This window comes from Fusarium mangiferae (assembly GCF_900044065.1).
Source record: "Fusarium mangiferae strain MRC7560 genome assembly, contig: FMAN_scaffold001, whole genome shotgun sequence".
Lineage (NCBI taxonomy): Eukaryota > Fungi > Ascomycota > Sordariomycetes > Hypocreales > Nectriaceae > Fusarium > Fusarium mangiferae.
In genome coordinates, this window is record NW_024573921.1 from 3,138,099 (window position 1) to 3,164,076 (window position 25,978).

The window sequence follows — 25,978 nt, forward strand, 5'->3', positions numbered from 1 at the left end:
TCAATGATCGATAAAAATCGAGGCTGTCTTCACAAAGATATAACGAAGTTGGGGGGCGATCAAATAGCCTTGGCGATAGGATCTAGCAAGCTTTGAAATTTCTTGTAAGAAGCGTTGAGACAGAGGTTCGCAAAAGAGCACGAGGCTATAGCGAAGAATCAAAGGGTTTGAGGAGGGGAGCGAGTTGTAGATGGTGATCATGAGGAGAGAATCATTCCCAAGCTGCAGCTCATGACGGTTACCTTTTATTTACTTATGCCCCTCCGAGCTTCTGGCCGGGCAACCACTAAGCCAGTAGTCGGACCTGAGTTGCTCCCGTTCCGCGACCCTGCCAACGTAGACGAGCCAATTAGATTACGAGACCACAACGCCTCATCAGCCTCATCCTTGCCTGGCGCGATGACCAAATTTCTCTTAGTAGACGCGGCTCCAAAAGAGCAGGGGGACATTTTCTCTTTGCCTGTTGCATCACCGGCCGCATTTAACACCATCCACTCTCACATCCACTTTCTTCACCGACCCGACGGACGGCTCAACCTCGAGGACGTAGGTGACTTGTTCATTGTACTCGCTTCTTGTGCTCAGCCTTTGTCCCTCCTTTTCTCCGACCACCCAGTTTCAACGGCAGCACGACGTTGTGAGATGTGCAGCCAACGCCACTGATCGGTCGTCGAATTTACAATTTAAGCCATGGCTCAACCTTCAACCCCCGGACAATCTATCTTTGGCGGGCCTACCCCTGTCGTCGGAACAACGCAGGCCTTGGGCGCTGTCAACCAGACTTCGTCGACCTCGAATTCGCTGCAACCGACGCCGACGCCGCCTTCGGCCACTTCGTCGTCTAACAATACCTACATCATGCCCAATTCCCCTGCAAAGGGTCGCAGCGTCGCCGATGGATACCGACCCAAAGTCACCCGCACGCTAGGCCAGAGACCCGCTTGCCTAGTAAATGCTTCAGTGACGTATTGTGGGAATAATCAAATATATGCTTTTGGAGGGTTCGACCAGTATACCGATGAGGTTTATAATCACGTGCTGAGGCTGGACCTCGTCAGCCATCAATGGAGTCTTGTCGACAACTATGGTGATATTCCAGGAGTTCGGATGGGTGAGCTACGCAGAAAACCGCCGCGTTACCGATGCTAATATTGTCCAGGACACACTGCGACTTTGTATCAGGGAAACAAACTCTTAGTCTTTGGCGGCGAGAACGAGCATCGAACGTACCTCTCGGACCTTATTGTCTTTGACCTCAAGACTGCCCACTGGACTCAGCCACAAGTCTCGGGCCCGATCCCGAAAGGTAGAGCGAGACATGCTGCTGTCTTACACGAGGACAAGCTCTTCATCATTGGTGGCATAACTGGTCAGAACAACTATGTGTTGGATGACATTTGCTACCTCGATTTGAAAACCTTTACCTGGTCTAAGTCTTGGCGTTTTGTTGGTCGTTTCGACCACTCAGCTTACATCTGGGGCGACCGAGTCTGGGTATTTGGAGGTTTGAGTGAGGACATGGATAAGATCAGCGATCTGTGGTGGTTAGATCTGAAAGGAAATCCGCAATTTGATTCTCGACCTCAAATAGGCATCTTCGATCGAGGTTCTCTGTCTACTCGAGCTAGTAGCTCTCCCCGACCTCCATACACCATGTCCCAGGCTCCTGTCGTAGGGGCTTCTGGCTACGCCGCCAATTCTCGCACAGCCCAGGTCAACCCGCCGTCAATTCAAATGAAGACATACGCGCCTGTGGCCCCGGGGTCTATATCTGCTCTCAAATTCATGTCTGGTCCCTCGATTCCCTCTCAGGGCTCGGGTCTTCACTTTCATGCCTACTCTTCGGGTACTCTTCTTGATTTTGTCACACCTGCGGCGACTCTCACATCGAGAGAGTGTTCTTTGTCAGCCCTGGACCTTGGTACGCTTCGCTGGACGAAGCTTGCTGGAGGGCGGGAGATCTTCAAAGCGGGTTACAGGTGGCATTACTGCTGTATGAATGAGGATGGCACCAAATCCTGGTTACTAGGATGCCCAACTGACCCTGCTCCGGGCGACATAGGGCCTAATGGCTATGAAGAATATCTTAGGTAGGCCGGTTCTATCTCCAAACCTGATGCCATGGCTGACATGACATAATTTGACAGCGATATTATGGAAATTGACCTGCGACGATATGGCTTTCTGGGTGACAATTTGACACCAGAACCAAGGGTAGAGTCAAGGCCATCTGCAATGACAAGAGCCGTGGATCAACCTTCTAAAGGATTGGGTTCAGATCTAGCGAAGCTCTTCAACCAGCCACCCGAGACAGGCAGCGGAACTGATTTTGTCGTTACTGCGCTGGCTGGTGATTACGAGGACGACGAGGCTCTCAGCTCCGGTCTGATTCGAAATGATGAGACAACACCGCGAAACGAGAGCTGGCTCTCAGCAGACGCGCCGACCTCACAACCCATTCATGTTCACAAGCTCATTCTCCAAGCGCGTTGGCCACACTTTGCGCGTCTTTACAACGCCCAGATGGCTGAGTTTCACACCAAAAAGATGCATATCCCCGAGCCTTACAGTGTAGTCAAGGCCTTTCTCTACTACCTATACACAGATAGCATCCGTGGTACCTCAGACAACGATAGTGACGCAACCACGGCGCTCTCTGATGTGGCCGGCCTTCTGGTAATGTCCAATATCTACAATATCCCTCATCTTCGCCTGCTCTGTGTCAATAGACTTGCCAAAGAACTCGATGTCGACCATGCTTGTATCATATGGTACTGTGCAGGGCTCGCTAATGAAGAGTGGCTGCGCAAACGTGCCGCAGGATTCTGCATGACCCACTGGGGCCGTATTGTCCGGACCCAGGGCTTCCTTCGTTTGCCGCGCACTGCACTCGTCGAGCTTTCACAAGAAATCGACATGGAAGGACGTATCATCGGCGGAGAAGAACTCGAATGGGGCGGCATGAACGATAGCATGGGACACGATGCTCGTAAGGGGAGCATAAGCAGTAACCAAACCCATATGATCGAGTCTGAAGCCGATGACGACGATGGCATGGAGATGACATGAAAAACTCGCATGTACAATTGCTGTTGTCCTGGTGACTGGCCCAAGGTTTCTTACCCTGTGTCCTGTAAACCTCAGCAACTTGTTCATATCGCAAAGTCGCCGATTTGCTCGATGCCATCCGGAATCGGCACCCTCTTTCTGGCCCTGATCAAGTCCACCTGGCTTTTCTACTTCGCATTCGGCTGCAGGATGGCCGGTAAGAAGCATAGTGACGCTTCGGGAAATGTTCCGCAGATATAGGGCCGCCCATAATGCATCTGCATCGTGCAATGCCTATATTATAGAGTTTCTGTCCATTGTGGTGTGAACGACTGTTGCTTGCTATTATTTGTTCAAGTTGGCTTCTCACGCATTGCGAGGCGTTTTGTATCTGCACAGCGAACAACTATAAGCTATGGTCTTGTAAAATCAGATAGATCTGTCAAATACACGATACCCCTTATCCCTGTTTGCTCTGTCTGATCTCGTCTCATAGATTTGTCTCCCCTTGGGGAGCAAGAAAACAGCAGATCTTAATAGAGGCTGTCAAAATAAACTCGGCAAAGGGTATCCTAAACTCGGGCTAAACTTATGCTATGTTACCTGAGTCTTTTTGTCATTTAGGATCAAGGTCCTGACCTCCCATAGTCTCCCAGGCAGGCCCTCGCAACCCCTTCCAGAAATCTAGAGCGTGGCAACCATATTCGGTGTCTACTCACTACGTTTAGCGGGTTCAACCGATGGGTGGTTCTCATTTCAATATGGGCCGTGATGCTGATGTTTGAGAACAGAATCACTTGTCTGGTCAATGCGCTATTGCAGCCAACAGCAATCAGGATCATTGACTAGCAGCATCTACATGTCCTTGATTTCTTCTACTAAGTTAGTGCTCAGTAACATCTTAATGTTGGTGATGGAATCTCAAACACAATACTATTCACTTAAGGGCAGGCGAAGCTGTCCAGTCTATAACCTCGCTTTTCATTGTTCGACCGACTCCAGCCATCCTCGCTTTTAATATAATGTCAGCACAAGATGATGGCAATTGCTTTACCAACAATAGTCAACTGAACAACAGCAGTAGTCAAAAACAAGTGTGATCATGCATCGCCGTCTCAGACAAAAACAAAACAAAAGGGAAACCTGCCCAAATTTCCAGGGCACCATGCAAATGCCATCTTTCCCAACCTAACATCTAAGGACCCCTTATCAACTTTTAATAAAAATACCAGAAATCAGGAAAAAGATAAAGAAAATAACTCATTTCCACGTGCCAGGCCAGCCAGCATATTAGCAAAGGCGTCTGACTCGAATTGGACATAGAGTATCAATAGATCCAGCTAACGCGTACCCAACCATAAGATTTTCCAAAACCCGGCATGTCCATCTTAAGTGATATAACAGTTGCAGAACCGAGGTCAGACACTGAACTTTTGCGTGCAGTTGGATAGCGGACTTAGAAAAGTGATGTGCCTTTCCCCAGTGGTTGAGAGTTGAGGCCGTCTAATTACGGATCGTTGACGCTGAGGTAGGATGTTGAAAATCCGGGTACAAGACAGAATGCAATGTCCGGGACGGGGGTATTGGCGATAAAGATATACTGATAGTGCATATAAACTCAATATAGTATGCCGGAAAGTGTCGAGAGTTCGTTCTAGCATCGCATGGATTCATCTGGGATCCAAGGCGTCGCTCGGAAATGTAGCAGTTTCACTTCCTGTAGCGCTCTTACTCAAAGTCTTGACATCGTGCAGTACTATTGCATCATTTGATCTTCTCCTATTCCCGGTAAGTTCATGCCTGCTGCAAGAGCCTGAAGCTTGAAGTCAGGATTGCAGGGAAGGGAATGAGCCTTATGCTGTCGGAGAATGTTAGCATGTAATGGAATTGAAAACTAAAATTCCGTGAGCAAACTTACGTATTTCAGTCCATTCAAGTTTTTGTATCGTTTGCCGCATGTTTCACAGCTAAAAGGCTTCTCCTTCTCCATTCCCAATGTTCCGGGGTAAGGGGCACTAGTCTCTGGGTTGACAATAGAAAAGGTACCGTCTCCATTCTCGTGAAGTTGTTGGGTTTGATGGCCATGAGTTTTGTGGTATCTGGAAACAAGTTAGCAAGCAAATTCAGGATCGAGATAAAATCGAACGCCATGGGTCAGAACTTACTTCAAACCGTTCTGGTTTTTGTATGCCTTTTCGCAGCCAATAACTGGACATTTGAACGGTTTGTGCTCTTCAGGCATCATCATGCTCTGTAAACGCTGCATAAGAATCTTATTGGCCTGTGGATCGTTCAACTGGGCTTGGTTAATGCCCAGCTGTTGCAGTTGTGCCTGGATGGAACGGTTGGCAGCAGGGAAAGCACCAGTGGAGCTGAAAAGATGTTTCCCAGGATCGTTTATGCAAAAGTTCGAATCACTATTGTTCTGGTTTCCGCCAAAGCTCATATCGCCAATATCGTTTGTGTTGCCACCCATAGGCATACCTGGTAGGTCTTCCTCCATATCGACTTGCTGGGTATGTGGTACTTGTCCTTGGGTCGTAAGAGTAGGTGTGTTGACGGACGAGACTGTGGGGTTGTTCTGGAGGCCAAAGCTGGCGGCAGCGGGAGTGGGTGGCTGAGAGGTCCGTAGGCCCTGCGTAAGACCAGAGGTGTTCATGTTCAGCTCGGGCCTCTGCTGCTGACCGAAGAGTTGTCTCGTTTGGGTCATTCGCTGGCTATCGTCCATCTCCATTGTGCCAACAGCATCGTCCATTTCCATATCTGCAACAGCATCCATCTCATCATTCAGATTTGACGCAATTGCAGAGCCTCCATGAGCATCATGGGGCGTCTGTTGGCCGCGGTTATGTTGTCCAAGTTGGTTCGTTGCAAGGGAACTGCCGCCTGGCGCGGCCGACCCGGATCGAGACATCGACATCCGAGGGGCGTTAGGCAGCCCCAACTGAGAAAATTGAGAAAAGGCATTATTTCGGGCTGTGTTCGGGCTGGGTTGCGTGTGGGCTTCCTCGTAATGTTGCAGCAAGTCGTGGAGATTAGGCAGGATCTTTCCGCAGCAGGTGAAATCTCGCATGAAGTTGGCCTCCAACTTAGGGAGATAGGAAGACGAGTGAAAGGAAGGAGACTGGTGAGTTCCGAAAGGCGATGTGCCTGCCATCATAATACTATAGGACCACGATGTTAGTAAACCGTAACCTCGAGTGCGATGAAGCATTGGGCATGATCAGTTTCTGACGCATGTGGGCTGTCGCAGTGCAAGAATGGGGCCCGAAGCCTAGAAATGGCTTGCCACAGTACACGATCAGTCGTCTTCGCAAGCGATGACAGTCGCACACAAGTTGAGGTTTCGTGCCATAACCCATTTCGGTTTGATCAAGCGGAACAGGGTTCAGCTCAAAGCAAGCAAAAGAAGCCTGATCGTGACAGAAAGTGACCGCTCGGCCACGGAGCCAAAGCGAGGGCAATGTTTCAAGAACAGCATGATGATGGAGGATAAAAGGATGCAGTAAGGTGACTTACTCGTCTCTAACAAAACTACCAAAAGACATGCCTCCCCAGCTCATGCCACCTCCCATAAGGCTGCCAGCAAGGGACTCTCTTCTATTGCGGTTCGCATTATCACCACGGTTGGGATTGTTCATCGATATGGGCTTAGGGCCAGCGCTGACAAATGAGTCCCGGCGGCCCATAGAAGGGTCGAGGGATGGCCCGGTAGTCATGGTGATTTCGGTGTCCTCAGGAAGTGTATAGTCGAATGGCTGAATGGCAATGTCGCGATTGCTGATGTGAGGGTTAGTATCAGCGATTTGGAACTCTTCGGTGAGGTCGAAGGAAGTGTTGGTGTGAATACAAGGATCAAAGTCGCCGATGGAGAGTTGGGGGGCAGCAGCTTTAGCGGTAGTAATAGTACTCGACAGCACCGAGGCAGCGGCTGGAACAACGGATTTAGAAGCAAAGTTAGCGTGAGCGCCAGGCAGAAAATGGCCCGTGGTAGGGGTCTCGGGCTGGGGCGACGGCGACTGCGTCAGCGAGCTTGAGCCCGAGTTGATGAGCGACCCTGGAGAGTCAGGGTTATCAGCAACGGCGGCGGCGAAGTGGGCATGGGCGCTCGAGTCACAGGCACCGTCGTTGCTGTTGGCGTTGGCGGTGGCGGCGGAGACTGCGGCCGAGGGGGCGAGACCTGATGAGCGAATGGCGTTTGTAGGATCCCGCATCCTGGCACTCTTGGTGGAGGTAGATGCACGCGGCTCCTGGGTTCCCACAGTGTCGCCTGGCTTCTGGAACAAGCTGCCGAACAACTTCCCCATGTCGAATGAAATATGAATGGTAAATCTGATATGTTTCTGAAGATGAAGGTGGAGAGAAGTATAAAGGTGGTATCGACAAAGAACTGGGAGGATCCTAGGTAAGGTTGAGATAGCGAGGCAGCCTGCAAAGGCCTACCTTACTGAGTAAGCTGGGAGAAGACAACAGCAGGAGGTGCGTGTAGGTTGGTGTCATCCACCTGCCAATACCAAGCAAGTACCTGAGGTGAGCGCGAGATGGTAGGAGAGATCCAGGTACCGATGTCCAATCACACCAGGTCAGGTCAGGAAAGGTGCTATTCCCAGGTGTTTCTGTGTTGTGGACGGTTTCGTCCAAGACGGGATGGGTTAGACTGGGCTTGGCGTGATGCTGTCCAGGAATCCCAGTCACTCACTAACCGCTGTATGGTCTTAGTGTGTGCTGTTCTGGGTTCTTTGGTGGGAGTGTGATAAATCGACCAGCAAGCTTGTTCGAGGGGCAGGATATATACTTCTAGTACATACTCCAAAAGGCGAGAAGGTTTATAGTGATCGAAGGGCAGGGCAATTTGGCTTTCGGAATGTCTCTTCACTTGAAAGGTTGTGAAATAGAATGGTCTGTCTGCAGCCCCGCGCTGGATGAGTCTTTGGTAGGCTTTGCGGTCAACCCAAGTAACTTATGCGAGGACTCCCACGCAGCCACGCATCGATGACTACCTAGGTAGGTACTCTTTTTTTGAGGCTTCTGGGTAGGCAGCTGTGCTAAGTGTGGTGATATCTGTACCGCAAACGAGGTTCTCAAATGGAAGTCAAATTTCAATTGGGGAAACCTTATTGTTGACTCAGGCCGCGTCGCTGCGACCTATCCGATGGTGTGTTGTTGGAGGTATAAATCGATGACAACTTAATAATGTACAAGCAATTGCTGTATGTAGTAGTTCCTGACGATTCAGTTCTCCGAGGATGTCGAAAGGGTAATCTGATAAGCAGTGCCAGCAAATGAACACTGCAAACTGACCAGTCTGAAGGGTTAGGGTGAATGGGTGGGTGATGTGTAGATGTTGTGAAAAGGATATCGATATGAACCCAAACTGGCGATGAAATTGAGCATGAAATAAACCCAACGATATGCCTACAGATATGGAAAATGAACAGTGGTTAGTCCTAATAAGTCACCACGAGGCGTCTCCTCGATTGGACGTTCTGTAATATAGCATCATATCGTTACATACTCAAGATTCGAAAGAGATATGACGAAGATACGACAGGGCAGCTCTCAGATGCCCACACAACCATTACGCCTCTAGCAAAAGTGACTTACCGCAACCTTTTTCCTAGTACAGATAAGAGATGAGCAAGGGATTATCGCCAATTCCTTGGTTAAGTTTCTCCAGCAGACACTTGGGTTCCAGACTTGTAGTTGATACTACTGAGATGGTTCATACCATATGACGATGTACTTAACCTACGCATCCATTGTCTCAACTGATCAACGGTTGATATGTGACACCGTATTTGATCCTGTTCTGGATTATCTTTACACTTTCTAAGCTTATAAAGTTCTCGGGGCAACAAGGGCGGGAGCGCGATAAGTCCCTTAGAGTAAAGGTAAAAGAGCAAGTGATGATGCAAGGTTCATGGTATTTGAATCGCAAAACGAAACATGACAGCCAATCAGTAGGATCAAGGATCAGGGGTTCACAAAGGGCGGAGGGGGAATTACCGAGAATGAGCAAAAAAGCATCAGCTGGTGTGGGGGGCTCCAACCTGGACATACATACTTCATCCTGTACTGGTGCCAGAGCAGCAAGCCCTTGCACCAGGCCTCGGGGAGCAAGAAAACATCAGACATTCATATAGGGTGTTAAAATAAACTTGGTAAAAGATAGCCCAAACTTATGCTAAGTTGCCCAAGTCTTTTTTGTCATTTAGGATCAAGGTCCTGAGTTTTCTCTCCTCCCCTAGCCAGGTTGTGTGGGTAGGCATTTAGTTGAGGCCAACGCACACGACAAACACTATATTCAACGCGGTGTCTCCTCAAACCCCTTTATCCAACAATATGAGTACCTAATACGCCTCGAACTGACTAGAATGATATTTGTAGTGTTTCTCTTACACCCGAATAGTCTATCCGGGATGGAAAGGTGTGGCACACAGTGGATTTTAGGCATTGAGTAGGTAGGTAGTGAGTGCATCTGGTGGACTAGAGCTGTCCTGCAAACGAAAATGGCAATATGCATGGATAGTTCGAGGAAATCTCTTTAGACTACGGTATCAGTTTTGAATCATTTACAGAATTGATTGGCAGATGAAAAGCATAATCAATGCCGTCTTTCACTACATCAAGGAGCCGGATTACACGACAGCCTCTTGTTATACATGGGTGCTACCTACATACCATAAAGCTGCCAAGTCGAGGCTCAACAAAGGGTACACATGGGCCACTAGTCCCTTGACCTACGAGTTCCAGCTATACTTGGTCCTACCGTTGCAACGCTGCTCAACACTACATATTCGGGCCTCACGGCGCTAATGTGTATGAACCTGTTCGAGGACTAGATCCCAGCTTACGAGTTACATGAGATTCATGTGGAAGCTGCGGCAAGCGCGTCGATACACCGCAGGTCTTCATATGATCTTCAGGAAAAGCATGTCCTAGCCCAGAACAGCAAGAATCCAGTCCCAATTCCAAAGTCTGATTGATCGTGGTCGGAGAAGTGGATATGGCTGATCAAGTCAATTCTGGCGTCAATTAGAGATGCAAAGACAAGAGGGAAACGGTTCCCACTCATCAAGCCACAAAACGTGGCATGTTAGTGCCCTCCCATGGATTGTTACTGGTCTCAAATGCCGACAAAGACCTCGGTCTGTTGAGCTCCTTATTAGACACTCAATCAATATTAAACCAGACTTCTGGTGGAGATGGCTGCTAAATAAGTTGGTTGGATCCACTCGTATTTTGCCAAGACATAGTGAACTACGCATTTGCTAATAAGGCAGTTTCAGTGTCGTATCAAACTATCGTGCTAGCTACACTACGAGGTCGAGAGATTGGTAGGTCGCGTTAGCAAGCAAGATGGCCGATTGCATCGTGGACCATCAGGAAAACGATTTCCATGTTCAATGATCAGCATCTGCAAACGCACAGGCAGTGACATCTAGTCTAGACTCGGTTTAGTATCACCCTTCCAAGACTGCAAGGCTGAACTGTAAGACATGCAGACATGGAATTAACAGCGGACCAATACCTCCTGGTTCGAGCCGTGTCAGTCCGCCAGCGTCTCTCGTAGGATTGGAAATTTCAGACAGCGATAGAAGTCTACCAGAAGAAGGGCTTCGTGTCTGTAGAGCAATGGCAAATGGGCAATGAGACCACAAACGGTCCTGACCTTGTCTGAGAGTTGGAATCAGACTTATACTGTTGCTGTGAGAGGGGCTACCAGGGCTGCTAACCGTCAACTTTACATCCGTCTCAGGGACCAAGAGAATAGATCGTGCATTACATCAAGTATTACAAGGCTAACGGGGAAAATGATATCGACATAAGAACATGCCCTTTTCGTTGGCTGAGAGGTGATCGCAAAGTTCCCTGCCTGTGTCCCTATGTCGCATTGTCCCGGGTTAACGGACAGCTGTCTTGAGTCAGGTAAGAAGATCGTGATCAGAGGAGATAATGGAGAAGAACTGCCGTCCGGGATAGAACAAATCGTCTCGTCGGTGGGTTCAACACGCGTATCCATAATTGAGAAACTCCTCTCATTGAATGTCGAGTTGTAATATCCACAGATGATCAGCCTTAAGAGTCGGCCGCTAAACGCACGCTTCCAGCCTCCTCGAGATAAAGGTGCCGTACTAGAGGCCTTGTGAAGCTACCTCATAGAAGGTTACAATCTATGCCTAGGTGCCGTCGGCGGAACCACCCCCGAGGTGAAGTATTCGATCAAGGCAGTGAGATAGTCATTAATGACATCTAGGCAGCCGCTCGTTGGCTGATAATCTGATGGCTTCGCTTGGGCCATTTAACAACTCCAAAAATCACCACCTTTTGACTAGTGCAAAGTATTTACCTGATCGATGGGTGCAATTGGCTTTTGGAGGGGAATATCATTCCTGTTTTGGGTTGTGGTTTCACGACTCGGGTTGACCTGGACTGTGCAGAGTCTTTACGTCAGAGCATGCATGGGTTCTGGGAGAGGTGCCAAGGGGATGCAAGTAAACTTGGGACCCTTGATCTAGGTGATGAAAAGGCCCAGGCAAATTTATTCGTCCCATACCAAGTCTTCAGACCGATTTATTTTGACACTCCAATTCAGCGCCAGAAGTTTTCTTGTTGCTCAAGGGGTGCATTAGGCCAAACTCTGATATCCCGGCCGAGATGTCGATGTAGATGTAGCGCAACGCTCTGATGCAACGTCAACGATCTAATTTCCGTTTACGCAAGTAATCACTGCACGTCTTTATGCATCATGTCAAAGCTCATGACTCTTGTCTGAGCTTGGACAGTAACGCCAACAACGTGGCATCAATGTGCTGGTGCTTGGTAACCTTCTGACAGCTGGAGGTCAATGCCAATGCCAATGCTTTCAGGTACGGACAGACCAATGCCAGATAGACCCAATTGAGTGGTAAGCGCGAGTCGAAAACGAGATCTCGTTACATTGTCATGAATGAATGTGCGTCCCGGCAATGGCTTGACGTGGGGATGTGATAGATCCTAAATTGGCTCCAATGCCAATGTGACAACGGTACCTATTCACAACCAGGATCAAGGGTCGGCAGATAGAGACGACGACGGTTGCGCCTTCCCTCATGGGAGCATTCGAATCACGAGCATCACTGCTGCCTGTCTCAATTTCAGGAATAACCCCAGGAACGCCATCACATGAAGACGGCCCATTCCATCTCAACGCTTCGCCGAAGTTACCATTACCGTTAACATGGGTCAGTAATCGATCTGTGACCTCCAGCCTTACCTACATACGAGTTACTTAGACTAGAACTTTGCAACATTTCCGCCACTATAGAAGCTTTCTCAGAGAAGCTTTCCGTGGAAGTATCGCAGAATATAGAATCGACAGACAAGCAAAATACCTTGACGGAAATTCCGTGGTTCGACAATGTACCAGCATTTGATCAGAACTTTCCATATGTGCACTTGATTCAAGCCACTAAGAGATTCCAGGCATTGTCGGATATCAATCCAGCAATGGCCTGGTCCGGGAAACTGGTGCCGCTGTCAACCTTCAATGCTGTCAAGTCCCGGCCGATCGCCCCCAAGTTGGCATCCTGCACAACAAAATGCAGCCAGGGTCTTTCCAAGCAGGCGGCTGGTGGTTCTCGTCATATAATGAATGGCACAAAGATGTATTTGGATGACGCCGATTCCCCAGTTGTTCGAGTGGTAAAGTTGTATCTTGATCACTTTCCAAGGAACGACGTCTGCGAGGCCTCAACCTTGATTCAATTACAGCTGAAATTGACTTTGAACGGAAATGCTGGTTCTAGATCAGCGGCGTATACCGAGCTTCGAGTCAGAACATTGTTGACTACCTAAGTCACAAGTTCACATCCAAGCACTCAGGAAGACCGCCATATTTGGCTTTCTTTCCGATGAACTAGAGGGTATCTTCGGCTGCTCTACAATTAATACTCCATCCCATGGCCGCCAGAGGGACGACAATTCATTCGTTGAGCCGCTTAACCCAAGCCCACATGGGCGCAGAACGGGATGTCTGGGCGGGTATTAGGTTCACTTGTGAATATCCCCGAGATCTCGTCGTGGGTTTTCAGCCGCCACTTATTCCACAAGCTAATAAATGAACTTATGAGCCCTGCCACAACACAGATCTAGCATCTCTTCACGCAGCGACCATGCCAGGTCTTCCGCCGAGACCAGTGACCCCTCAAGTCCGGCCGAAGGTTGAAGGGGGCTAGCTCTTTTCGAACTGTCATTGGGTCAATCGCCTAACTTCCATTCCACACAGAAGTCTCAGTGGTCAGCGGCATCGTAATCATCTTCGTTCTGATTCCTCGACATGTGAGGCACCACACAACGCCGTTGCCTTTCATGTGGATTGAGCTAGTAAAGCATGGCTGGGTAACGGGTCTTGACTAAAAAGGTCTCGGACTTGGCTTCCATGCAAGAATGCCCAAATGCTTTCGTTGACTTAAAAGGTTTAGCTTCAACATGTCTGCCCTTCAGTTGCGCTTCAGCAACGCCATTGAAACCACTGATCGTGTGATCCAAATATCGGTGTCAGTTGCGGATGGAAGCCATAGATGCAGCGAGAGAACAACGAGGCTCGATAGTGCCAAGTGTCTTGTAGGGAGGGATTCCTTGTTGAGCGTCAACCCGCAGGCTTAGCTTTCGATCAAGGCTTTGCTGCAGCTGAGTGACGGAAGGCAATCTCCACAGATCAACGTTGAAGCTCCAGTTCACTTCTAGATACCACAGAAAATCGGGATCGGACAGCAACGACTCAGTTGAACTGCTTGCAGAAACCATCTCTGAATGTTTTGCGTATACTGTTTCTTCGTCGTTCAGAATACGGTACTCCCGTATCTTGCAATTATTTATTCTGCCATGTTGCCTTAATCAACAGTCTTGATGTAGGTGATGAGGCTTTCAGCAACTTCGGACTCATTGCAGATAGCAAGGATACTTACTTAGCTGGAGTTCGAGTGATTGCTCCCAGGTATAACCGACGTCATCGCCGGTCATTGCTCCAAGTATGGTCCTCCGACCTCGCATTGCTTTTGACATTGAACATGGGAATGGCGCAAATCGATAACAGCTTGACATCGTAATGATAGCCTCCGCGCGTAAATGGATGGTCCCCGAAAGCATCGGGTTCTTGAAATTGCACTATGAAAAGCAGTGATGTCATTATAGTGCCCAGAGGGAACCTACAAGCTAAGGATATTTGTTGATCAGCATACCTGGGAGCCATTTCAAGCAGGTCGATACGATACTGGCAGGCAATTACATCAGGATATGTCGGTCCCAGGCCTGACTAAACGAGGGGATCATAGTAATCGCACGAGTCGGTATGTCGAAATGCCATCAATGCTCCAGAATGCAACTGCCCATCCTGGTCAGCCCGTCAGTAACGTGGCTTGGTGTGATCTACTGGGGGCGGCTAGTTGTGATGCCATGCATCCAAGCGAGGTCGGCGGGAGGCTTAGGATGGACATGTTAGTGTTCTTCCAGTCACTCAGATAAGATCGGATCACAAACTCCAGCATCGCAGATCTTGCCCAAAGAAAGGCTGCCGAGGTCAGAGAGGGTGTATGCCGAAGGAGCCTAGTCTGAAGCTACAGTTGTGTCCTTCTTTGGTGCATTGATCAAAGATTCTGGAGTATCAGCTCATCGTATGCAGGGCACGATATGGTATTGGTCTCGTTTGAAGGATAGCAGAACATGGTATGGGGGTTGTTCTGGTCTATCTTCAGCCCCAGAAGCCTTGGGTTTGAGCATAGTCATCATCGAATATCGAAGTCATCATGGATACGCTGGTTTCGGAAAGAATTTATCTCTAGCCAGGTTAGCCCTGAACAGCTGCCTAGGACCCTCAATGAACTCACTTTGCAGTGGTGGAGTTACTCCTGGTCTGGTCTTGACTCGATAGTATAATCCTCTTATTCGGGTCCGATCACGAGGCCTGTCCTACATATTGAACCGATATGATTCGCGAATACACGAGAGTGACATGGTATCCGGTCTAGGACAGATGTGAAGAGGTGGTAAACACTTAGGTTGAGTGTGCGAATATGGGCCAGTCCTAAGCCGCTTGAGTTGCCATTACGTTCATGGTAGGACCAAACTTGTCCTTTTCTTCTGTCTCTTTCCATAAGTATACTACCAAGCTTTACCTACTTAGGTGGGATTATGGAGTTATAAGTGTTTTAATGCTATCCGATGATAGTTGATACACATGTAGAGCATTGTGTAGTAGGCACGACAGAGTAAGCTCAATTGAAGCTGGTACTCGAGACTTTTGGTCCGCATATTTATCATGTATTTGTGACAAATGAATCAAATTCTCGAGGTGCGTGGACCAGAAATGAGATAGTTGATGCGGACAATATCACTTGGTAGTCCCATTCTTGACTTATATGATACCAATAGATTCGAATATGCTGCATGTCAACACACCTCATTCGAAAATGTCGACACATGCTTGGCTGTTTTTGATAAATCAAACGGGGTTTACTGTATTTACCGAGACAATCTCTTTTTACTCGGCTGACTATCGTTCGAGAGTCGACAGATCAGCTTTGCACTTTACCTTGAGACCATAGAATCGCAAAACGGTCCCGGGTAGGTAAGTAAAGTGGCATATACTGATACTAGCCAATCATACCTGACCAAGGATTGCCAATGATCAAGGGTTCATCATTCCCGGAACATTCCCTAAGTCAGGCCATGAGGCGTTTCGTTTCTCGGGGCGCTCCGACCTGGCGTGAAGCGAGACATGAGGCGAGACAAAACCGTGTGGCTCATCCAGATGCGGATCTAGACGGCGACCTCACATAAGCATCCCGAGTTAGGAACGCCGGTAACCCGTAGAACCTGGCATAGCCCGACGACCCGAGAATTGGCGAAAACCAAAGTCGTTGCTTACCGATAGAGATCTTGTTTGACGTCGGGACTTCAACGGTGATGCCGAGATGCCAACCGCGGGTTGATTAAATGATCTCGAAGACCCCTGGTTCATTGTGTAGGGTGGAGGTTTAGCGCCATGAGATCGGATTGAGTGCGGCATCGCGTTTACGCAACTGAACATTGTTATGCCGCTTTCACCGCAGGACGCCGCCATCATTGCCGCTGCTTTTGGAAGCTAGTCACGGCATTCTGCGGCATAACTGAGCTTTGCTTGATATTTAAGATACTATGTGCTGCCATGCCCTTTTAGGGCTCTCGCGGGCGATGCAGGGACGTAAACCGCTGGAGATGGAGAGCAGTGGTCGGCCGTCCGTCTGGTTTGCCATCTATCATGGCTCTGTATGAAAGACATCCCGATGATGGCATGTTTTGCATTACAACAACAGATTGGGGGGCTTGCTTCCGGGGCAGCCGATACCCAGCTCTGTAATATTAGCAATCAGATCGCTCAATTCACTCGAATATTGGCAAAGATTGTCCCAAACCCATCTCTCGCTGTAGCATATCCTCGGAGTTCTCTACTTACAAGCAGTTTCGTTTGAATTCGAAGCCCATTAGGCGACTCGGGCATAGTTCGGTGACTGTTTGCGCCGGACGGGTTCGGAAGAAACTGACATCATCTACCGTCATGCAAGAAAAACGGTACGATCGGCCATGAAAATTTGGTTGCCATTTATATACCAGAGGATAAGTAAGACGGGATCTAAGATACTCATCAGTTACAGAAAACACCATCCCCCCCAGATCGCAAAATTGACGAATTTATCACGACACTAGAACATCAACCTCACCTCACGTTTACGACATCTTCCAGGTACTGAAACTCAGCATCCTCTCAGTTGACCCACCCTGGGCTTAAACCACGCTGCAACCCACCTCGTTCGGTTTCTTATCATACCACCACCACCTTCGCTCGGGCTGAAAACAAAACACCGTAAACTATTGCGCCCTGAGAGAAATCCCGTCTCTACAAATTCGCAGCCTCTCCCACGACCGTCTTTCCCCTCAATCCCAGTCCAACCCTAAATCGCAATCATGAAGATTCTCACAAAGGAAGAAGAGGAGGCGCACTACTCAGCTGTCGTCAAGGGCGGTCTCATCGGAGGTGGTCTTGGTCTTGCTGTTGGTGTTGGAGGCGTCATGTTTGCTTCAAGGCGATACCCTGCTTTCCGCGGCCTCACAATCCCCTTCAGAACGTTCCTCGTCACATCCGCCGGCACATTTGGCGCCATTATCAACGCCGATCGCTGGTCCATGGATTTCCAGAAGAAGCAGAACCCCATGAACTTTTACGAGGACCAGACCCAGCGCGCCCAGCAGGTTGTTCGCGAGAACCAGACGACCTGGGAGCGCTTCATGGAGTACGGCAAGGAGAACCGCTACTCTATCGTATTTGTCTCATGGCTCGCATCCATGGGTGTCGCGTTCGCGCTCGTGAGCCGTTCACCCATGAACACAGCCAACAAGGTCGTACAGGCCCGTGTGTATGCTCAGGGCCTGACCCTCGCTGTTCTCATCATCTCAGCTGTCTTTGAGATGAACGACGCCAAGAAGGGTGAGGGTCGCTGGCAGACCGTCATGGTCGTCGATCCCGAGGACCCAGAGCACAAGCGACTTATCGAGAAGAAGATCCACAAGGAGGAGTATGAGGGCCAAGACCTCTGGAAGGGTAAGTTGCATTTGAGATCTTGCAGAAAACGTTTACGTGACTAACTGAGCTAATAGATATGGTCGCTGCTGAGGAGCGACGATTGGCCGCTAAGAAGCAAGCCGAGAACAAGGCTTAAAACAAACTCTACAAAATTCCTCGATACAAATTACCTTCAAATTCATCACTAATACTACGCCGAGCACAAGTCTCCAAGCGCCGGAGGAAATTGGAAATTGTATATTTGTTACCAACAAACCGAAGTTTCATGAGCCAATGAGCCGGGATGGAAAAGAAGTGGCTATTATCAACTGGGACAGTCGTTGAAGCAAAACTGCCTTTGTGTTTGTCTTTTCTATGCGCATAGAGCGGGTGGGATGGTTCCTTGGAGTTACAACCTCTTAAAAAAATTGGTCTGGAACATGTTTAGCTGGGGGTTGAATTGCATCCAATGTATCATATGTAACCATGACAGCAAGAATCAAGCAAGCATCGTTATCTCAAGCGTACATATATACAGAAGACATATTAAGATGACCCAGCATCTTATTTTCTAGACTAAGTTAACAAAGATCTGCACCACCGACTCCCTGCTAGCCCTCTTTGAAGGGTCCATTTACCATCCTAGAACAACAAACTGATGATCAAACACACTAATATATCCAAAGGAGCTGTATTAGCTCATATCTCTAAACCTCGATGGTAAAATGGCTAATTTGCGAATAGTATGCATGCACAGCTAGCTCTAAAAGCATAACATCGCCATACACCTCGCTTCCATCGAAACCTCCAATGACAATGAGACGGCTATCATACAGCACTGTCCCGTGATAGCCACGACCTGAAGGTGCTTTGCCGTAGACCCGGCGTCTATCCCATGTCATTGTTACCAAGTTCAAAAGCAGCACATCATTCGAGTATTCGCTTCCGTCGTGGCCTCCAATGACAAAAAGATAGGAGCCGACTATTGTGGCCGTGTGCGATAAACGGCGGAAAGCAACGGGGATAGGGACTGCTCTCCATAACTGGGCGTCAACGTCGTAAACCCATACATCGTCGAAACATTCGCCGCCATCAGAGCCTCCAAAAATGATGAGTTTGCTGCCCACCATGTTGGCAGTGTGGTAGCCCCTTGCCTTGGGACGATAGTCTTTTGACCCAGGACTTGACTTATCTGAACTTGACACTAACCGCCATGACATTTTGTTGACATCGGCAACATCTAACCGCCATATATCATTTAGAGCCCGGACCCCATCGCCGCCGCCGAACACGTATATACCATTCTTGTATAAACAGGCAGTATGCGCTCTCCGCTTCGATGGCATCTTATCTCCTATAATACGGGGCTTTGTCCACCGGAAGTTTGTTGTATCCAGGACATAGACATCGTTATAATACTCCGGGCCGTCACCTCCGCCAAACACGATGAGTTTCTTGCCTACGGCAGTACATGTCATGGCTCTCAGAGGAACAGGTATATCACCAACGACATAAGGTATAGACCAATGGAAAGAATCGGCATCCAGCACGTAGAGATCATTGAAGCATGTTCTCGAGTCACAGCCGCCGAATACATAAACGTTCGAGCCAATGATTGTTGTTGTGTGTGCTCGTAATGAGGTGTGAGGAGCGCCCGACACGGGTGCCTTGGACCAGTACATGCCAGATGCTGGAGCCACGTCGACGTTTGGGGCCGTCCGGGGATCTGGAAGCGACGGAAACGCAGTGTACTCGTCTTGTGATATCCGAGATCGATGCGATGCATACCGAGCGGTCGCTTGTGCAGTCGTTCGGCTCGTTATGGCGGATGTCGATCGTGAAGCGGTTGGTCGCCGATTATGTCGATCTCCCTCACTTGAGGCATCGCCAGCGCTTGTTGAGATTGAATGCGGTGGTTTGTGGGCTGGTCTTGAGGTGGAAGCTCCTTGCGGAGCGGTCTGTGATGCGGATTGAGAGCGCTGCCGGATAGAAAGATCTGAAGGCTTTCGACGATTTGCTTGTATGCTTTTGCTGGCAAGATGACCTGGTGTATGGCTTCTGGGTAGGGGCATCTGATCGCTAGACTCATCGTCATCGTCGGAATCGTCGTCAACAAAGGTCGGCCGTGTGGCTGTGGGAGCTGGAGCAGGTGATCGTTGTTGCTGTTGTTGAATGCTCTTCGCCTTAAGATGCGACTTATCGGGGGACCTCCTCGGATCCGCCATGACTGCGTAGGTTCTTCTTCATTGCCTTCCTAGACAAGACGTCGAGCTTGAGACTTGAACCGTTCGAGGTGGGGGAAAGGTGGAATGAGTGAGAGCAGAGAAGCGGGCGAAAAGGAACGAACAATATGCAATTAAAAGCAGGCAGCTGAAGCCAAAGTCAATTGGCGATTTGCCAAGGGCGCAAAGTGAAGGGAGGGGCAGGCGAGCCGGTGATGGTGATAGTATGTAAATGATGTCGAAGTGTAGGGATCGTGCAACGTTGGAGCTGGGGTTGAGTTGAGCATAGGTAGGTCCAGTCGTCCTGAGTCGAAGTACCTGAGTACCTCCTAGCTTTGTTGTCGTCGATTCTGGAACACTTTTAGCGAAGCCTGGCCCCTGTGACCAAGTGCGGAGATGAGGCTCTCAGGCGTCTAACGTATCTGATACATTCGACCTCTCACTGACCTCATAGCACATAAGACCTAGAAATACGGAGTAGGTCTAGGGGAACTTAGTGCAGTTTTAGTTACACCAACAATCGAGGTTTTTTCCCTAGGTACAGTATGCTTGCACTTGAAAGCCGAACTCGGTTTTGACGACTGATCTTTTCATCAGCTGGCACCGAGCGAGCACTGTCAAAAAACAATCACTCATTCATTTGTGTATAGCAGTGCAAGAGGTAAGGCACTTTTCCTCACGCACTGTAACACCGGGAAAAAGCATTGCATTTCTCTCCTTCCCTTCCTGCCTTTCTCTCTTTTCCTCTCTTACACTCACTCACCCCCCTCATAAATCTTTTTACGTATTCTTCACAGCGAATTTATGAACTCATAATTTTCTCTCAACACATGCATTGTCCCAGAAACTGACCATTCTCAGCCTTTCTTGCAATGAGTGAGCAACACGACGCTCAGATGGATGGCGTCTCCCCAGGCAATGCTCACGCAGAACTTGCAGCGGATGCCAGCAATATTACAACCTCGACAAAGGATGAAGAGCGGGCTTCGAAGAGAGTTAAGGTGAACGATTCGATCGCGTCTCAGTCTGTTCCGGGAGAGGATTTGCACGATGCACCAGCTCCCAAGGAGAACCAGCAATCCACAAGTGGCGACAAGGAGAATGAGGTCCCGAGACCACAGTCGGACTCCAAGACTGAGTACGTTGACGGACGCAGCAATGGAGTTGCTCCTATCAAGAAAGAGTGAGAAGCCCACCGTAGACCCGTGCTAGAGACACACTGACAAGTCAAAGGTATCTTGTTGACATGTCAACTCAGAAAGATGCGTCCCAAGATGCTGTGAACGACGATGACGCAGCTGAGGCACGCGGTACTGCTGAAGGAAATGCTGAGAATGGCGATCGAAAACCAGGCAAGGGCAGAAAAGAAAAGAAGAAGAAAGGCCAGAACACAGAACGTGATTTCGGCAAATTCGATGATGCCTTTCGTCTTTGCAACAGTCGAGCGTTCTATCCCGAGTTTTCTCCCAGAGAATGCAAGTTTGGTGATCGATGCAGACTCTGCCATGATATTCGAAAGTATCTTGAGGAAGGCCGCCGAGGTGATGTTGAGACTTTCGAAGGCAAATGCCCCGTGTTCGAGGCTCATGGTCACTGCCCCTCAGGCTGGAAGTGCCGCTTTGTTAAGAGCCACATGAAGGAAATCGAGCACGAGGACGGCCGAAAAGAGCTGGTGCTCATAAGCACTTCAGCAGATGGCGGCGAGAACGGTGAGCCTAAAGATGAAGGGTCCGAGGAGCAGCGACCTGCTATTTTCAACGTCGTCAGCATGGATAAGAAGATTGACCTCAACCGCAAGCGGACCGACTTTACACGATCTGACCAGTACATCACTTGGCTCAATAACGAAGCCAAGCTGAGTGAGGAGTTTATGAATCGTCGCAAGAATCAGTCCACCGAGGGCATCGAAGATCTACGCGCCCGCTTTGTCGACCCCCCCTTTAAGCCTTCTGAGAAGCGCCGTCTCTATTTTGGCCCAGAGACCCCAACCCTGGCACCTCTCACCACCCAAGGAAACTTGCCCTTCCGTCGACTCTGCGTTGAGCTTGGAGCCCAGCTCACATACTCGGAGATGGCGTTGAGTATGCCTCTCATCCAGGGAACGAAGGCTGACTGGACACTTCTAAAGGTTCATGAGTCAGAGCTCTCACCTCCCAAGTTTAACCCAGGCTCTGTCCCCATCTTTGATGACTACGACCACTCCAAGGATATCAAGTTCGGTGCCCAGATCTCCGGAAACAACCACTGGGTCGTTACCAAGGCTGCTGACGTCCTGAATCGTTATTGCCCTCACCTTCGCCTCATCGATTTGAACTGCGGTTGTCCGATTGATATGGTCTTCAAATCTGGCGGTGGATCGGCGCTTCTCGAAAACTCAGGCAAGTTGGAACGTATGATTCGAGGGATGAACGCTGTGTCAGGGGAGGTCCCTATCACTGCCAAGATCCGCACTGGTATCCGAAACTCCCGTCCTACAGCCACTCAGCTTATCGGAAAACTGGCTTTTGGTGCCCGAGAGCACCGAGAACGACTTGGTGCTCCTGGATGTGCGGCCCTGACGCTTCATGGACGCAGCCGTGAGCAGCGATACACCAAGAAGGCCGATTGGGGCTACATCAGCGAGTGCGCCGCGCTCATCAAGACTTACAACAAGCAGAAGGACAGCCTGACTGACACCATCGCTGAGCCCGATGCCAGCAGCCTCCCTAATGCCAAGGATGGCCGCATGTACTTCCTCGGCAACGGTGACTGCTACTCGCACACCGAGTACTATGAGCACATTGAGAAGGCTCGTGTTGATACCGTCATGATTGGTCGTGGAGCCCTCATCAAGCCTTGGCTCTTTGAGGAGATTGAGAAGGGCCAGTATCTCGACAAGTCATCCAGCGAGCGTCTCCGCTACATCGAGAAGTTTGTGCGCTATGGCCTTGACGCCTGGGGCTCTGATGAACTCGGCATTGGATTCACTCGCCGTTTCCTTCTCGAGTGGCTCAGTTTTACGCACCGCTACGTCCCTATTGGTTTGTTGGAGTATCTTCCCCCTTGCCTCAATGACCGACCTCCTAAGTACGAGGGGAGAGATGAGATGGAAACGCTTATGGCGTCCAACAACTTCAGGGACTGGATCAAAATTAGGTATGTCTATCTTTTTGGGACGCAATGTACAGCGGATTTGCTTTCTTGGGCCCCTATACTGACTGGCTATTCACAGCGAGATGTTCCTTGGCCCCGTCCACCCAACGTTCAAGTTTCAGCCCAAGCACAAGTCCAACGCGTACGAGGCTGAGGGTTAAACAACGATCAAACAACAAAGCATTAAACAGGCGAGCGGCGCAGAAGGTACTTGTGAAGAATTGTTTGAGGCGAAAAAGGTCGATTTTTGGTGCGCGTATTTGCTATCTAGGAATCTGGGCAGAGATAACCACAAAGCATGGATGACTGATGTCTTTATGACAGTCCGAGGAAGTCCTATCTGCAGGGGAAAACGGGGATGCGAACCTGAAACTTGTGTCATAACGGAAAAGTCTGATCTAGTATCGATCAGAAATATGTGCAGAGAACAGCTGCAAGTGTATTTCGACTCTGCGCAAACTGTTACGAGATAACCATGTTATTGAGCAGTACCGTGAATGTTAACATTAGCGATGGTCTCCCAGCCGTCCAAAAATTTAGTACTCTCGGATTTGAAACCCCGGCTTGTCTTGAATTTTGCTGCTGTTTTTGTTTCGAAGATCTACCTACGTTGTTCATGAATTTATGCCGAGTCCTCTAGGATTGGCATATGCTCGACCAAAATTGACGCACGAGCATTGACACCAAACAATCTCACGCCAAAGAAACGCCATTCGAGTTCAATCAATTACTTAACAAGTGAAAATATGAAAATATATAGATGTATCTTTGCGGGAGCTATGCTTCCCCAGGTATCGCAAGACATGACGAAACCATTCGAACGCTAGGAACTAATACAATATGTGTGTGAAACCCGCCCAACAACTCCGTGATGACTTTTGTAATCCAATCACCAATGCACCCTTGCAATATCCAAGACAGAATCATACAACTGCCGTCTTTATGTGATTAACAACGCTTTCAATGCGGTTGACACCATTCTATGAGTAGAAGTGGCTCCTCTGCATGCCGTCGGCAGAGGCATACTCGCTCTTCCCATCCTCAGGGCGGACAATCGAGCTGGTTAGGGAGTTTGTGCGGCTGCTCTCGCTGGGCGCGGCCTTGATCTTCTTGGGCTCTTGTGCCGGGCGCTTGATGACTTCGAGGTAGGTAGATGGAAGATAGCCTTGGCGGCCGTCGCGGGATCGGCACTGCCACCACTCGCTGGGATTACCGGAGGGATCGTTTTTACTTAGGACGGCAACGAGGTCACCCTTTCTCGCCTCGAGCTCCATGCCTGTGTTCGGCTGAGGGAGGAAGTCGAAGGTGAGTCGGCAAAACTCAAGCTTAGCAGGGTCGACCGGCTGCTGTGATTCCATTGCCTGGGCCTGAAGACGCTTCTGCTCCTGCTCTTGTGAGGCAGCAAGCGTCCTGATCATCTTTGACATTAGGTAAGGAATGCCAAAGGCGGCCAGGACAAAGAAGAGTAGGGGCTTCTTGCTGGCCTTCGCAGGGAGTGGGTTACCATCTGGTCCAACGCTCCGACCTTCAAAGCGTGCAAATGCAGCTGGTGTGAGGGCAGTCGCATCGGCAGGCGGCGGCCGACCAGTAAGCTTGGCAATCAATGTACGAATCCAGCGCATCAATGTGAAGATGCCCAGCACGGAGCCCAGAGTATCCCTCAAATTACCAAATTGCTCAGCGACAGAGACCATGGCTAAGAACTGTTAGTTGACTATCTGTCCTGAACCATCACACTGACAAACTTACCGAAAAAGCTGGAGTGAGTAGCCATGTAGGTACTCTCAAGCATCTGGGCGAAGCCTCCAAAGGCCGTGACAATGCCCTCGAGCATTTGGAAGGTAGCCTGAGTGCTGTTGTTGAAGGTGTTGGTCAAGCTGTTTTGGTCGCCAGGCATTCCCATGCCACCGCCGTACATGCCACCGCCCATACCACCATACATGCCTCCTCCATAGCCACCGTAACCTCCGCCATACATGCTACCATAGCCACTCATGCCGCCCATACCGCCCATGCCAAATCGCGAGTAGGGGCTGGAATAGGGTGACGAGTAGGCGCCACCCATTGAGCTATACGGGGAGGAATTCATCCTGCTGTAATTGGCAGCGTTCTGATTGACCGTTGATGTGAGAGAAGAAGGTCGATTAGGAAGCGGAGGGGCAGAAGACGAATCGGTGATCGATGTTGTAGTTCCGGATGCAACTGACGGCGAGATAGGCGATGTTGCTATGGTATAGTGAGTAGGAAGACGCTTTAATGCGGGCAGTCAGGGAAAGGTGACTGGTAGAAGACATGGAGAAGGAGATAGTAAGAGAGAAGAATTGATGAATGCGACTTACCAGCAGTCGCAGCCGCGCCAGGCTGCTCCCAGGGCTTGGGTGGAGAGGCCATGATATTGTCTTGTTATCGCAAGGAGGAAGGGTCCAAAAGCCGGGTTCGGACAATGGAGTACCGACAAACGGTATCACAGTGTCAGAAGAATGGTCTAGTTGTTGAGCCTCCTAGTAAAGCAGACTTGTCTTGGTCGTTGGCCACTCCTCGTGACGTTTGGTGGTGGACCTCGGAAAGTGTACCGGACGCAAAATCGGAGACTGACTCCGTGATTATATGCAGCAGCCCCAGTTAGCGTAACCGCGGCGCGCGGGGACAACGGAGTTGCCTCGGGATACGGGGAAAAGAGCCGCCGAGACCGAGATCTGATAAGGCTGAGAGGGTCGCTATCTCTCGAGAATTGAAGACGCGCAAAAATTGGCGATGGTGACGGGCGTGGGCGTGGAGGTGATGAGAAGGAGGAGGGAGACGAGATTGTCGCAGACGAAAAGCCGAGAAAGATGGAGTTGATTAGAGATAAAAATTAGTGGGACCTCACTTAACCTAGGCTACTGGACTTGGGGGCAGGCGCATTCAAGTTTAAAAGGGAAGAAAAATCCGGGGGCGAATGGGACCGAACCAGAAGCCAGACCTCGGCAGACTAGGCCCCGCCGAGTCTCATTGTTCT

General features: G+C 49.6%; 6 protein-coding genes across 6 annotated transcripts; 3 read left to right on the forward strand and 3 right to left on the reverse strand.

Moving 5' to 3' along the window:
- Window positions 1-690: 690 nt before the first annotated feature.
- On the forward strand, window positions 691-3,069 carry FMAN_01494 (uncharacterized protein; the record flags this gene model as incomplete). The annotated part of the gene is made up of 3 exons (XM_041835397.1): window positions 691-1,111; window positions 1,160-2,090; window positions 2,148-3,069. The coding sequence occupies 3 exons, from the start codon at window positions 691-693 to the stop codon at window positions 3,067-3,069; spliced, it is 2,274 nt and encodes a 757-aa protein (XP_041676835.1).
- Window positions 3,070-4,804: 1,735 nt separating this feature from the next.
- Window positions 4,805-7,355, reverse strand: FMAN_01495 (uncharacterized protein; the record flags this gene model as incomplete). Its single annotated transcript, XM_041835408.1, has 4 exons — window positions 4,805-4,906; window positions 4,967-5,147; window positions 5,214-6,212; window positions 6,568-7,355. 4 exons carry the CDS (start codon window positions 7,353-7,355, stop codon window positions 4,805-4,807), a joined length of 2,070 nt encoding a protein of 689 aa, XP_041676836.1.
- Window positions 7,356-17,031: 9,676 nt separating this feature from the next.
- Window positions 17,032-17,783, forward strand: FMAN_01496 (uncharacterized protein; the record flags this gene model as incomplete). The annotated part of the gene is made up of 2 exons (XM_041835419.1): window positions 17,032-17,665; window positions 17,722-17,783. 2 exons carry the CDS (start codon window positions 17,032-17,034, stop codon window positions 17,781-17,783), a joined length of 696 nt encoding a protein of 231 aa, XP_041676837.1.
- A 550-nt stretch (window positions 17,784-18,333) lies between these two features.
- FMAN_01497 (uncharacterized protein) lies at window positions 18,334-19,851 on the reverse strand (the record flags this gene model as incomplete). Its single annotated transcript, XM_041835430.1, has 1 exon — window positions 18,334-19,851. The coding sequence occupies one exon, from the start codon at window positions 19,849-19,851 to the stop codon at window positions 18,334-18,336; it is 1,518 nt and encodes a 505-aa protein (XP_041676838.1).
- An 869-nt stretch (window positions 19,852-20,720) lies between these two features.
- FMAN_01498 (uncharacterized protein) lies at window positions 20,721-23,141 on the forward strand (the record flags this gene model as incomplete). Its single annotated transcript, XM_041835441.1, has 3 exons — window positions 20,721-21,031; window positions 21,082-22,983; window positions 23,060-23,141. The coding sequence occupies 3 exons, from the start codon at window positions 20,721-20,723 to the stop codon at window positions 23,139-23,141; spliced, it is 2,295 nt and encodes a 764-aa protein (XP_041676839.1).
- Window positions 23,142-23,960: 819 nt separating this feature from the next.
- Window positions 23,961-25,371, reverse strand: FMAN_01499 (uncharacterized protein; the record flags this gene model as incomplete). The annotated part of the gene is made up of 3 exons (XM_041835452.1): window positions 23,961-24,676; window positions 24,730-25,206; window positions 25,320-25,371. The coding sequence occupies 3 exons, from the start codon at window positions 25,369-25,371 to the stop codon at window positions 23,961-23,963; spliced, it is 1,245 nt and encodes a 414-aa protein (XP_041676840.1).
- Between the last annotated feature and the right edge of the window lie 607 nt (window positions 25,372-25,978).